A 14,948-nucleotide genomic window follows, 5' to 3' on the forward strand; every position below is an offset into this window, starting at 1 on the left:
GGCACCGTCCCCCGGAGCCGTTGGGTCGGGGTGGCGCCGCGTTCGCTGCTCCCCGCCGCCATGAGCCGCCTCAGCGGCGGTTGGGATGGCGCCGGCGAGGAAGTCCAGCTCCTCCTGGACCTGTGAGTGCCGCCCCGACACCCTCCCTCTGTGCCCGCTGGCCCCCTTTCCCTCCGGGAAGTCCGGTGGGTTCAGGGCCGGCCGGCTGGGTCAGACCGCTGCCCTTACAGGGGGGCCGCGGCCTCGAGTAAACGCAGCGTCACCGAGGCAACCCGCGGGGCACTCCTATGGGGGAGCCCGGAGGACGGATTTAGTCAGGGGACAGGGTTTGGCAGGCCTTTGGCGGGGATGGCAGAGTGAGTGACAGCGTTTGGTAGTGGTGGCAGGGTAGTTGACAGAGTTTGATAGTGGTGGCAGGGTAGGTGACAGGGTTTGGCAGAGTTCAGCAGGAGCTACAGGAGAGGTGACAGGGTTTGGCAGAGGCGACAGGGTTTGATGGGGTGACAGGGTTTGGCAGGTAGACAACAGGATGATCCCCGACAGATCTGGCTGTGGAGGGATCGTTGAGGATCCCTGGCTTCATCTGGCCCCAGTGAATCCATTGAATGGTGTTTTGCTTTGAGTTTTTCATTATGTCAAATTCTTTTGTGTTTAGGAGGGAATTAGAGACAGCATAGGGATAAAATATTTGATTTGGCAGATAAAAAAAATAGCTAACAAACAATACAGTTAGTCTTAGACTTCTATTCGTCTTTTAAAGCACTGAAGATAAGATTATAGTTGCCCTGGTGTAGCCAATAGGTGTTTTATTGTTTCCTATAAAGTACAATAACAGTGAAAACATTTATAATTTAAATGAATTTAAATTACTGCAGATCAGTAATGTACTCTGAGAATATCAACCAGCTTTTTGAAAAGAATGAGATTAACCTTAATAAGCTTTTCTCTCAAGCTAAATTTAAAATTCTGTGGCAAGAGACAGTTAAATGTAACTAGAAGATTTGGCATAGCTCACATCGATTTCCATGTATCTGCATTGGTTTTGGAGTATTTTCTGCAAATTTGAACTAAGTAGTTGGTCTAGATTTGCAGGTCCCTATTCAAGCATGGCTGCATTAGCCATTTAGTATCTTCAAGAGAAAAAAATTAATCTTAAGTTTGTATTAAGATTTTAGATACAACTGTTTTTATGTACTACAGTATATGGTGACAATCTGCCTCCTTCAGGATGAATTGCCAGAAAAGTTCATTTACCCAGTGGACAAAATATAGGGGTCATATGATAAATATGTGTTTAGCATGTAACTGAAGTGTGTGCCCTTGTATGACAAAGGACTGCTTGCCCATTCACATGACTCAATAGGCATCCATCATAGAAGAGGGAACAGCCACATGGTAGGTGCACACATAGCCCCCCAAAAGGCTCAGAAAGTCTCTTTGACTCACCCTAGCCAAAGGTAGGGTGCTGTTTTGCACTGAGGAGGTGCTGGTTCATTTGGGATCTCAGTAAGAAAGGTATGGGCTCTCAAGGCTAGTTAACTGGTTTATTGCATAAAGAATAACAGTAGTAGAAAACGTGATAGCAATCTTACGTCCCTTCTCGTGCTGAGGACCCTGGCTATTGCAGCATGAGGCAAGCCCCTTCACATTGATCAGCGTGTTGCACAGATCCCGTCTGTGGTGAGGTTCACACTCATTGTGGTCTTTAGAGCTTTGACAAGACTTTTAGAAGTAAATAACTATTCTTCATTTCTGCAGTCAAGTAAAGGAACGTTACATGTAGATCTGCTTTTTAATCTCAAGACAAGACAAAGAATGCAGATGGTGTAATCTACTTGTACATGTACTGAGTCACAGCCATGTACAGGCTTCTCTGTTACAGTCAGACAGCCAAGTTCATCCAGCATTCACTGAGGTATGGTGAAAACATTGCATTCTTACACATCTCCAGGGGAACGAGTTAAAGGTGATCATGGTGTGTGCTCAGGTTACGCAGTGGTCACTCATGCTGACATACAGGCCTCTGCAACCAAGGCCTGTGGTTAAACTCTGCCCGGATTCTCCTTGAAATCACTGTCTCCTCGTTACAGTGTCTTCTGCAGTGACTTGCTACAGGTGCCCTTATTATGCTGTGCTAACTTCAGTGGGTTTTTTTAGTGTGCTTCCACACTGGAAGTCTTGCTTCTTTCCTTGCTTAAATCTGTGCTGCCCTTCAGATTTATGGAGCCTTAATATTTTAACTTCTCTGGAGTTTTTAATCAGTATGAGTTTTAATTTGCTGTGATTTGGTGGCATTCTGGTGCCAGACGAGATTCTGCTGAAAAAAAGTTTTCTACAGGGACTCCAGAGCTGTGGCTATACGCTAAATCTAATTTGGCTTAACTCTAGGTTGCTGCTGCCCCTTGCCCTCAGCCACTTGTTTTGGCAGTATTATTTTTGTGACCTCACAGTCTTAGTCACGGGAATTTTCATTCAGATTAGATGCCGAACAGCTCACTGTGCAGCTGTGAATTTCGGAGCCAGCATGAGGAAGGCGCAGTAAAAAGTGGCTGGGGAGACAAGACGGGGTGGAACTAGCCTTTTCAACCTCTGTTTGGACTTTACATTTGGTTAGAGTGGTGTGTAATGACAGCTGGACTGCTAATAGAAATTAATTAGAAGGGTTCTGTCTTGCTAATAACTTTTCTCTTTTTGCAAAGCTAAAACAGTACCCATACGTTTTTTGTTGTGCATGATTAATCTGTTAAAATGATGTTTAAGGCATGCATTACACTACCTTCTTATGTTCTCATGATTAGCCTTAAATCTTAGACCTAGTAATTTCTCTGCTATGTGTACTGTAGCGCTTGATACCATAAACAATTTCTACTTTTGATTGGTTACTAATCTTTTCTACACTACTTTATTAGTACTGCTGCAGCGATTTTCTATATTAATATTACAATATAATTATTATACCAGTAAGATTAATACTTGAAACTAATAATTACACAACTTCTTAACAAATGTGTGTAATTTTAGTGTATTGTTTCTTGTCTTACACCAAGCAGGTGATGGCCATCTATTTATGCCAGGCTGCACTTCAAGCTTCTTACTTATACTAACCCTTAGACTTACTGTTTAACTAGCAGAATTTACAGCAGAAACTAAAAACTGAAACAAATCTATTAGTGTGTGGAGTAGTCCTTTTAATAAAGTAATTATTTTTAAGATCTCCAAACCTAACAGAAAGTGTTTATTAAGGTGTTTCTGCTGCTTGTCTGCCGCTTGTTGGCCTTTGCCCCATGCCCCGAAAGAGAAATTAGCACTCCAAAGGTCACATGCACAAGAGCATCATACTAGAAATATTTAGAAAAATTATTTTTTCTTTTTTTTTTTTTCCAAGTTATATCTTATATTAGCTTCTGTTTCCTGAAGGTATTGTTCCCAGGATGAGAAATGATCAACTTACACATGCACTCCTAGCTGTTGCAGTTTTAAGGCCAGCATATTGAGGTACACCAAATTTGTAGTTGGTTTATATAATTATGCTTGGTTGAAAACTGACAGTGTAGGAGTTGCAGGGCCTGCCAAATAGTGTGGATGCCTGGCAGCAACAACACTTGCTGGAGAGGTGGAGAAAGCAGCTGGGGCAGATAATGGCTTTAGCTCTCATACTTGTAGGAGGCTGCTGTTACAAATCTCTCAGAGCCCTGGCAGGTGTTTTAAGCTGACTTGTTAATGACCAGACATAAGCTCAGAACCAAGAGAGTTTCTTCCATCAAAAAGGAGATTCTTAGAGCAGTACAAATGAAACATCAAATTTAAAGGTGTTTTAATTAAGATTGTCACTACATGATAAAGAAGTGTGCTGCACATGTAGGTCGTCACAAGAGTATGTAGTTAGGAATTGCTTAGGTTTGATTGTTCCATGTGTCGTTGATAGATAGCTCCTGTGTAACAGGTATCGTTAACAGGTGGCCAGCCTATTGCAGACTAATGCATTACCTGACCTGTCAGTGTCTTGGAAAACTAAGGTCTTACAAAGGCATCAGAACATTTGCAGATGGGTACATCTGCATGAACAAAAACTGAGGAGAGAAGTAGAGCATCAGTTTCAAAACAGAGCTTCCTTTCATGGTCTTACTATGAATATAAATTATCCAACCCTAAAGAATGCAGGAAGATGTATCTATTTTGTTATTTGCCATTAAACCTATTTTAGTATCTGTTCTTCTGGTTCATTTCTTCTGATGTGTCCTACTTCTAACATCTGTTCTGCTATTCTATTCCATGTGACATAACTTATGTATAAGCTGCACCTTGATGTAAGTTAGACTATTTGTAGAAAAATTAGTCATAAAGATCTAATCTCTGTTTTATGTATTGGAAATATACACATTTGCCCTGTCCTAAGGCCTTCACCCTGTCATAAAGCTTAAGGTTAAAGATCATAGGCTTTTTCTGTTCTGCACCTCTTGACACATTTGGAACAAATGAGGATGCCATTTGACACTTTGAAGACAACTCTGAACTATAAACAGCTGGTGTAACAAGTCTGATAATGTGGAGCAGGGAAAAAACAATTGGGGGTGTTGCAAGAAGGAATGGTCTTTTATCAGGTCACTACAGGAGTAAAGCACTACTCAGTTTTCCCTGTCCATGAAAAACAGGATTCATGGCTTCTTTCAGTAAGTTAGACTGGGACAAAATCTGTCTGCCAGGTGAATGCATTATACTCTTTACTTACCAATCTTAGTTATTGCTGTGTGTATCCAGATCACATAAAAGTATAGAGGCCAACTACAGTAGAGAGAGTTACTGCACAATTACAGTAGCTGCTCTGAGTTTACTAGTAGGGTGAGTTAATGGAAAAATGTTCATTCTACAAAAGCAAAATGTTTTGTAGGACAGTAATGTTTTCTTTCAAAATTTAGGACAGGATTTAAAAAGAAAAGTTGGCCTAGGGAATCTAATTTAGGTAGCTATGATCAATAGATAATAGAACCTCCAATTCAAAGAACTCCATCACTTATACGGACTCATGTTAGGTTTCTAAGCCAGAGGGGGACAGTGAGGAGTTACCCTTCCTCCCCCATTACAACTCCCTCCATTTTAGTTTTGCTGTAGTGTAATCCTTTTTAAAGTCTTGGCATTTCCTAGATGACAGTGTTACCTTTTCAGTTATCTCTGGATGTTGGTTAGCTTCACTAGTTTATGTTCCTCATTTACCTAGGGACTTCGGTTCTTGATAATAAAATCTCCCTTCAGAGAGTTGCAATTCCTTCCTTAAGGACCAGCAGTTGTCTTCTACCATATTAGCGAGTGGTGATTGCTCTGAAGGTCAGCATGCTCAGGATGCTTAGAAGCTATTCATAAACTCTTCCCGGAGTTGTCTCTGCTGTTTCAGTAAGCCTGTGATTGTAATTTAAAGTTGCAGAGGTTGGGACATTAACATTTTCTGTATCCTACGATACATTAAAATGCCTTAGGAATCTTAAAAAAATAGGATTGCATGATTAGTGTCCCTCTATAGTACTCAATATTGCATAAGTAAATACTCTTCTGTATATTTGACCTTGAAAACCATTATTTCAGGTGTTCCACCTGGGTACTGTTCCACATATGTCTGCATAATACTGATCTCTGTTTTATTTTGCTTAAGTAAAGTTGTTCGTGTTTTCTCCCAAAAAGCTGTGTTGCATCTGGAGTCTCTTAACAACATATTCGTACTGAAATGATCCCTTTTTGTTGCATTCACACAGATAAAGTTCTAGGATCTCAAATCCCGTCTTAAAGCATCACCCACCATTCTCTGATATTAGTAGGCCTATTAATATTTATTTCTGCCTAGTCCTTCCTTTTCAGATGAATGCTTAAGCCCTGTGCGTCTTTGAGATATGTTTGCAATTTCTCATGCAGCAGTATCTCATGATGGAAACTTTAAGTCAAGTTTCAGTATCTGGCAAAGGGAACAGATTGCTCGGAACAGGGAAACAATTTTGACCCTGAATACTAAAGATGTCCAGAGAGCAGGATGTTTATGATGTATAGAAAATACAGCGTATGTTGGCATTATTGTTAGTTCAAAATCTCTAGCCCGGTGTATATGATAATCAGGCTGTTTCCTTCAGGTTGATAAATCATTCTGATGAATAAGCATGCGGGAGGGGTGAGGGGAAGGAGACCTAAAATACTGCTATTAAAAAAAAAAAAAACAATGGCTATACTGAGTCAAACCAATCAATGTTTCTGATTGTGATAGGATTTCAACCAGCTGTGTGAAAACCTTCCTTCTCATCCCAGAGCAGCTTAATTTCTTGAAGAACCACTGCTGATGAGGCTTTTTGAATACCTTGTAAATATCCACATGGGTTCACTTTCCCCTATGTATGATATTCTCCATGTGGCCACTAGTTATCTTGTCTAATCTACTTTGTAGGACCATGAACTTGTTGATCAGTGATTTCCTGGACCCCACTAAGACAGACAAATTTCTGCCTCAGGTGACAATCCTCTGTGATTAGATCTAGTTTTAAGCACAAGGCTAAAAAGGTTGAGCACAGGGTTACGCAGCACAATTCATATTAAAAGAGTACTACAAACTAGACAGTGAACAAAATACTGCATCTGAAAATATCTCCTTAATGTTGAGGTGAAAGAGAGGTGTCCCTTCTCTGGAACTAGCTGTCCCAACTAAAGATTTTACTGTCTACTGAGTGGAGGCTTAGCTGGTGAAAAGGCTTTTCTTAGAGCTCGCAAATGTACTACCAGCAAACTCATTTTGTGAGCTGAGTTGGTGATCGAAGTGAACAAGGCTACAATTTTTGCCTACAGTTGATTGGGGAACACTTGCACAGAAGGATCAGCTGATTGACCCCAAAGGGCAATAACTGAATTGGTGGTAGCATGGAACAGCCGGAACTGATAAGGTTTGAAGGCGGCATAGCTGGATGCAGAAGATGACATCTTGTGGTTTGAATGTTCTAGTTCTAATATGTAATGCCTATTTTTGACTGTACTGTAACTTTCCTTTATTTCAGATGCCTTCAGTGTTTGACAAAGCACCTTTCCAGATATGCTGCAGATATTAAGTCATTGCCACCCAACATAAAGGATAAACTGATTAAATTAATGAGTAGGCAAGGGCAAATAACTGATTCAAATATCAGTGAGGTAAGAACCCATTCAAAACTATTCTGTCTGTGGTAGTTAATACACAAGGATGAACTAAATTAAAACTGTTTACATGAGACAGCAGATAAATTCAGGCCTCCTTACTCTGTCCATGTCTTTACAGGTTTTTTTCTTAAACTTCATAATGTTAATAGTCCTGTATTAGTAGTAATAAGATTATGTTTGTAGTGACAAGAAATTAAAAATGTTCTGCCTTCAGTGATAATTGACTTCTGTGTAATCAGCTGACTTATATTATGCCTTTTCAGAACGGGAAACTGGACTTTATTGCAAACCAGTGTCTGTTCCTGAATGTAGTATGTTTCAAGAAGATAGTGCATAATTTAGTAATGAAAAGATTTCAGGAACTTGTTAGTTTTCTGTTATGTTCTATTGACATTATGCACATGATCTCCATATAATTTATTTAAATCTTGAGTCTTTGAAATTTGATGATGCTAGGGCTAGAAATTGATAGTTCAAATTCCCTCATCTGTTTTGCTCACTGATGTGTGTCAGTGTTTCAAAATGAAACCAGTTAATGACTTTTCTTTAGCTGTAAAGTCAGGGGCACTTCTATCTATCTGCTGTTATCTCGTTTAGCGTCAAAGGGAGGCGTGAGAATTGAGGAAAGCTAAAGGTTGGCCTTGGTGAAACAGAAAATGAATGACTCCCTGTTCATTCCTGCTTTGTCCTGTAACTCGGAAGAGGCAAATAGTATCAGTTTCTCAGAGTCAGAATAGTGAAGCCAAGACTAGAGGCAGAATCAGAAATACTGTGGAAAACTTATGAACAAAAAGTTTTATCTTTAGTATGCACCATTTTTTTATTGTACAAAATAAGTCTCTGAGTAAAAATCAGTGTCTTATTCATTTACCTTATTTTGGACAATTTGAGTTGACAAAATTTGGTTTAGGCTATCTTTTCAGTAAGTAACCCTTTCTAAGCATCCTAAGAGATGTATATAATTAAAACCATAGGATTCTGTGTGTATAAATGCACAAAACCTATTAGGATATCTTTAGTCTGGAAGTAAACTAGAGAGTTTAAGTTACAATCTTTTCCTCTGTCTCTTTGTAAAATTTCATCTGTCTTTGTCTTCATTCAGCAGTTGATCAATGCCTTCTCTTGGAACCTGTTTTCCATCTGATACTGGGATATTCTGTTCTGGTTCTTTTTCTCATGTGTTTTTCCTTTCTCTGTTCCTGCAATTTCCTGCAATTCTATCCTTAGCTGTCATCACTTTTCTTGGCCATGTTGTACCTTAGCTTTCTTTGCTAACAGTTTCCAGGTTTATCTCACTTGCATTTTTAAAAAAATGCTAGCCATCTCTTGGATTCTGAATTCATACTGTTTCTCCATACCATTTTGCTCTTCAGTTTTCCTGTTCTTTCATCTTGCAGATATTCTTGTTGCTTGGCATAGCAAAAATGGCTTCATTGTTTAGCTCTTCTTATTATTTCTTGCTCACATCATATATAACCAAAGTATTCTATGTGTGACACATTTGCAACGTCTCAATTAGTCTTCCATATGGATAAGGAATTTTTTTCTTTGCTATTGCTTCTGTCCTGCCCTTTTATTTCATAGTCTCCACAGTATCGCGGCTAGATCTATTCTCTTGGAATTTTTCAGGCTATGCTATCTCATTTGCTTTTATGCGTGTCCTTCCTTTGGTGTTGTTTAAGCATTTTGCTTAAAGTTAAATTTCTTCCAGTTGAAATTCTGTTAACCTGCACTTATGTATAAACTTCTATTTCATCTCTTACCTCCCTGTTCTTGCCCAGATTTGTGTTATCATGCATTTTTTTTTCCTTACTCTGCTTTTTGCTTGGAGCAGCCTTCCATGACATGCATGCTGAACTCCTTATTCCAACCCACTTTTACCATAAAGATCTGTAAAGCCATTCAGTATGTGTACACAGGATACAAGTCTATACTTTAATCTCCTGTACTCTGCACCCAAACAATCCTTACTCTATCTAAAATTCCATCTTTTTTGAGATAGATTAGATTTTAGTATATGCATTCAGTGAATATGAATCTGAATAACGATAGAAAGCAAACCTCTAAGTAATACCTGAGCGTGTGAAGAATCATGGGCTAGGGAAGCTTAATCCTCTAGCTACTTTAAATAGGCAGTATTCTGATAGTATTGTTGCTTCTCATTTAGACTTCCTTGCATCTAATCGTTCCTTTTCTCACAAGATTTCTCATGTGTCTTCAAAACCAGCAGTTTGCTCACTTCTGTTGTGTCCTAGGCAGTTTGAAATTGTGAAAGAAAGCCGCCAGTCAGGGAAAGCATCTTCCGTAAATGTTGATGGTCACTTTGGCTTTAAGCACGTCATCTCTGGGTTTGGCTGTTTTAGTTCCATAGATATGAATTCAGAAACATGAGTGAAATAAGAGCTGAATGTTATCTTGTGAAAAATACTCACAAGTGTATTGTGGGATATGTTGGTGGTTTTGTGGCATGAAGAGACATATTTGAGGCTTTTAGCATTTGGGGAGAAAAAGCTGTCAAAGCTGTCTGAGGTCTGCCACTCATTTTGCAGAAAGGTTGCAATTATAATCTACTAGAAGTTTTTGCTTTTTTTCAAAAAGCTTATTGGACTTTGTCAGTAAAGATTTTAGCATCTTCCATATTTGCAAAACAGAAAAACAGTATTCCTTGCAATATCTTTATTGTACCTGTTAGAATGGTGAACCTGAGAAAGGAATAGGCCTTTAACAAGCCTGTCAGCTATGCTGTAATCTTTGCTCGTTTATGGAAATTTACCATATGCTTTTATCCTTGTGAGTTAAGGAAGGGAATGACAACCTGAAGGGAGTAATATAAGGTAATGTGAAAACCTGATCTAATGCTTGCCTATTGGTCTGAAGGACTGCTCAGCAAAGGTACAGCTTTTTTGCACAAGCGGGGGCTATAAACGGTATTTATTAAAAAGTAGTGAGAATCCTTGAAAATTAAATTAGAGGTAAGATATATGGCTATTGTTACTAAAATGTGAGGCCTTCCATTGCTTTGGGTCTAAATTTCATAAATGTCTTCTTGGGGAAGATTTCACAAAAACTCCAACCTGTGGTCTTGTTGGGAGTGAAAGATCCTATTTAATGAGGATTTGGTACCTCCTCATGGTATGATAATGAGATTGCTTGTTTATGAGAAAAAGAGTGTGTGTGTAGGTGAGAACAATACTCTGGGGCGAAATATCTTTCAAATACTACCCTTATCTGTTCAGTGGATTTAAGTTTTGATCACAGTCATATTTTTTTACACTTCAGATTTCTGCCATCAAAGTTGTGCTAGTAAGTTTGACGGTATTTTCCTTGGTAAACATATCTGTGCTGGCAGAAGCACTGGTGTTAACAACTGTACCAGCAAAATAGTAATTCCACTGTTTAAATGGTAGTGTTAATGTGCTCCTACTGTAGATGTGATCACAGAAACTGACCGTTCATGCTGTAGGAGATGTACTGCTGCGGCAAATATACCATATTTTCTTTAGAGTTTTTAGTTCCTAGGACTGGTAACCCCATCCTCTAGTGAATATTTTTTTAAAAGTTCTATGTGATGTCTAACACTACAAGTATTTTAGAAAAAAATATGCATGTTCTATGACATAGCAGAGTTTGACTGAAATGGTAGGTTTTCATTACAGGTATTGCACCCTGCTGTGGAGTCTCTAGACCTCCGAGACTGTGATATTTCAGATAATGCATTATTGCAGCTTTATAACTGCAAGCAACTGAAAAAAATCAACTTAAATTCCTGCAAAGAAAACAGACTGGGAATCACTTCAGAAGGTATGTTATCTGTGCGCAGATAACTGGGATCTTATTTCTGTTTTATTTTTCTTGTTAGATTGGAGTAAATTGCAAAAAATATCTAGAGTAAATAAGAATCCCCAATGCCACACCAATACTAATTAAAAGTTACTTCAGTGGTGTAAATTATAGCCTAGAGCACTGATTATCTTATGAAAGAGAGCTATCAGGTTACTCTCATGCTAGGTTTCTGGTAAAACTTTGCTAAACATTTGATCATATTTTTCACTTCATCTTAATTATTCCTTCCTCAAAACTTGTTCCAGAGCCTTACCAGTACCACTGGGGTTGAAGTTTCAGGCTTGTGATTTCCTAAATGACTTTTTTCCCCTTTTTTAATTAAATGTATTTGTTATTAAATAAGCTTAGAGCGTCTTCTCTGACTTAAGTCTTGACTTGCTTTAGGACTTCAGGATTTCAGGTGTTATTTTTAACCTCCAGTTTCAAGTTGTATCAGGAGCTATTAGCTTAAAACTCAGTAAGCTTAATTCTTTTATTTCCCACAAGTTTTGTTTTGTCTTTTGATTACACTTACTCCTTTGCTCCATCATTAACTCATCCTTATTGAAAATTGAGGCAAAATATTAATTTAGTATTGAGCTAATGTATACTGTACTTTAGATCAGTCTTGGTTTGTATTTTCTTACCACTACATAGTGATACACTTATCTTTTTACTTAAGTAATTGGTTAAACTTTTAAAATTTGATTTTATTTATTTTCAATGTCACCTCATTGTTACACTTTTTGACCCTAGTTTGCGATGGTCTTCCTCCATGCCTTCATCTGTCCACTGATTTCTAGTACGGTTCTTAAGGTACCAGCTAAGCCTAGAGCTCTTTATGTATACTTTTCATCTATTTGGATAGAGATTCCTGATTACTTTGCAATTAAAACTGGGAAATCTAGTTCTTTTTTGGCAAGTTCTTAATCCATCCAACTTTACTAACTTTCCTACTTATAAACTGAGCCCTTTTTAAACTGAGAATCGGTTATGAAGCCTTTAATGTAAGCTGGAACAGTTCTTCATCACTCATCTCAATTACATACAGAAAAAAAAGACCCAGAACCACCCCATTTTAAAGCAGTGTTACCTTTTACTAATTCAGTAACAGGTGGGGGTTTGTTTGTTTGGTTTGTTTGGGGGGGGGGGTTGGTTTCTTTTTGGTTTTGGTGTCTTGTTTGGGTTTGTTTGTTTGTTTGTTTTTTAAGAAACCTGCTGGCTACCACATCCAGAAATATCTGAGCCCTGTCATTACCAGGAAACATTTTCTCTGTAGGTTGCATGTGGAACATTTCGTGTCCTTTAATACAATATCCAGTAGTACTTACTTCTCTGTCAAGTTCAACTACCACTACTGTCTCTTCTATGATTCTTTGCAAAGTGGTTCCGACCCAAGCAAGTACTATTTTATCCATGTTTCTTTGAAGTTCTTACATAGTAACATATCCTAATGACATTCAACTTTTTATTTCTATCTATCCAGAAGTGATGTAATTTTCTGTACCGCTGTAATCATCATGTCTCCATCATCCTCCAAATAAATTCCGTTCGCGAATTGCATCTGTAGTTCACGTACTTTTATTTTGACTACCTTCAGACACTTCTGTGCAAATATTTTGGTTACTACTAACTGTCAGGGCTTTGAGGGCACCAACAGACCCTAATGGCCATGGAGGGTCTCACCTGCCATGCCCACCTACACCAGCTGCCCATGGACCTTCAGTCCTGGGCTGAGCTGTGTTGTAGGTGTACCTGGTTCCTGTCCTGCCTCTGAACTATTGTTCTGATTTCTTGAATTGACCTTGGACATGACCTCTTACCTTGCTTTTTGCCTGATATTCACTGCACCGTCAGTGGGACCTAGCACTATCATCAGTCTGCTTTCAAGCTGTTGGCTTTTTTTCATGCACTCACTGAGGTGGTACCTCATGTATATACTATCCCTCAGGTACCCCTCTGCAGTATGGAAGGGAATTCAGCATTTAGAAATTTTTATCAACTCTAGCATTGTTCATTGTAATTTTCCTTTTTCTCATCCTTGAATTAAAAGAAACCAACCACAAAATTATTTCCTTGTAGAGAGTCTTGCTGGCATGGCATGAGATGAAAATTGAACAGCCAATGATCAGGGGACAGCGTATTGGATTCAGCGTGGTGGTTATGTTAAAAAATGAATAATTCTTTAAATTGCTCTGGTTTTTGACAGGTGTCATAGCGCTGGCCTTATCCTGTCCTTACTTGCGTGAAGCGTCTTTTAAAAGGTGCTGCGATATAACTGACAGTGGAGTTCTTGCTCTTGCGCTCAACTGCCAGTTCCTACAAATAGTGAACTTGGGCAGCTGTTCAGGCATCATGGATGCATCTCTGCAGGCACTAGGAGAAAACTGCAAATTTCTTCACAGTGTGGACTTTTCATCTACTCAGGTAACTATGGTGGCAATTGCCTAATTTACTTCTGTTTGTTTATTTTTTAAGATTGTCATGATAAAATTGAAAGGGGATCTTTTTAACTCTACTCTTGAGAACATTTAGGACCACAATTCACTTACAATTTCTTCCTCTCAAGGAAAAGGAAAGATATATTTTTGCATCTTGGTAACCAGATAAATACATATTTTGGTATTACAGCATGTATTGTGGACCAAAGATAAACTTTTATTGGAATCTACCTAGTATTGGAGATTTTTTTTTTCAGTATCTTTATTTAGTGCAATCATTTTTTTCAAGTTGTAAAGTAATACAAAATACTTCATTTAAAGAAAGTAGAATCTTGGACAGATTATTGTCTGCTTTCAGTTAGGACAAACTGACCTGAATAATAATAATATAGGATGTCAAACAATATAAGCCCCTAGTAGAAGTAAACACTCCATAACTAGTTCTAGTTCAAGAGTGACTGCTTTCTGAATGGCTTGTCAGAGTTATGTTATGGAGTCAGCATGGAAAGAACGACATTTAAAATGTCAGAAAGGGCAGGTAAGAGGATTTAACAACAGTATTTAGCATGAGAAGGGGGAAATCAGCTGCAACAGCAATACTGTAACATACTTCGTAATTACAGTAAGATAATGAAGTGGGGGAAAGGATTTTTTGCGGTAAGTGTAGCGTTCAGTTGACTGGGATGGTGAGTGATTACTTCATGTTGAATGTGAGTCAAGCACAGAGCATTCGTAATGAAGTGTCAGATCTGGAAAACACGTAGCAGGCTCTTATTTTAGATGCTATTCTTCTCCTTTCAGTTTTTCCAGAAGTAGGGCATAAAAAGTAATTTAATATTTTCTTTGGTGATTTTTATTATTATCATTTAACTCTGTTTCTTCCAACTTATTTCATTACTTTTTTGTTCCCTTGCCCCTCTCTTCCTTCATGTGAAATAGCTAAGTTTCCCTGTATGTTTTAAATGAGATGGAAGCTTCTTGAGTAACTAAACGTTTCCACATTTTTTTTCCTTTCTGATAATCGTATCATGATAATGCACTAGAATTCTGAATTTCATCTGACTAAAAATAAATGGAAACATATACCAGATATAAATTAAATAAGTTTAAGATGAAGCAGAGAAACTATGGATGGCACATGCCTGTAGAGATTGCAAGGCCTAACCATATTCTTGTGTTTGATTGCCAGAATGCATAGTAAAAATATCAAGTTGGAACTGGCAAAGCTGTGTGTAAAACAGTGAGAACATTAGAAATAAATGAACAGGCAAAGAAGGGCACGGCTCACTTGCAGGAACAAGGAAGTAGATGTGAGCTAGACTACCAAGGGGCCAAATGCCTCAAGGTGATGTAGCCATTTTAAAAATAGGCTTATCTGGTGACTGCAATGATGAAGTACAGTAAGTGGAAGGTATAGAAGTGGTGAAAAATAAAAAGAAATGGGGCAGGTGAGGCAAGGGAAGGATTGGACTATGAAGGAGATGTAGCTCTGTGTCCCCTGTATACACACAGAGTGTGAGTGGA

General features: G+C 38.5%; 1 protein-coding gene across 3 annotated transcripts in view; it reads left to right on the forward strand.

The window, feature by feature from the left end:
* AMN1 (antagonist of mitotic exit network 1 homolog) overlaps window positions 1–14,948 on the forward strand; it is a 26,409-nt gene continuing 11,461 nt past the window's right edge. For 2 of the 3 annotated variants that reach the window (XM_076340641.1, XM_076340633.1), the window contains exons 1-4: window positions 1–122; window positions 7,023–7,155; window positions 10,818–10,962; window positions 13,193–13,410. In XM_076340641.1, coding sequence (XP_076196756.1) covers window positions 61–122; window positions 7,023–7,155; window positions 10,818–10,962; window positions 13,193–13,410 — 558 coding nt within the window. In that variant the 5' untranslated portion in view covers window positions 1–60. The remainder of the gene's footprint in view (window positions 123–7,022; window positions 7,156–10,817; window positions 10,963–13,192; window positions 13,411–14,948) is intronic. The other variant, XM_076340649.1, reaches the window with a different exon arrangement.

The sequence above is a fragment of the Aptenodytes patagonicus genome, chromosome 1 (assembly GCF_965638725.1).
Source record: "Aptenodytes patagonicus chromosome 1, bAptPat1.pri.cur, whole genome shotgun sequence".
Classification (NCBI taxonomy): domain Eukaryota; kingdom Metazoa; phylum Chordata; class Aves; order Sphenisciformes; family Spheniscidae; genus Aptenodytes; species Aptenodytes patagonicus.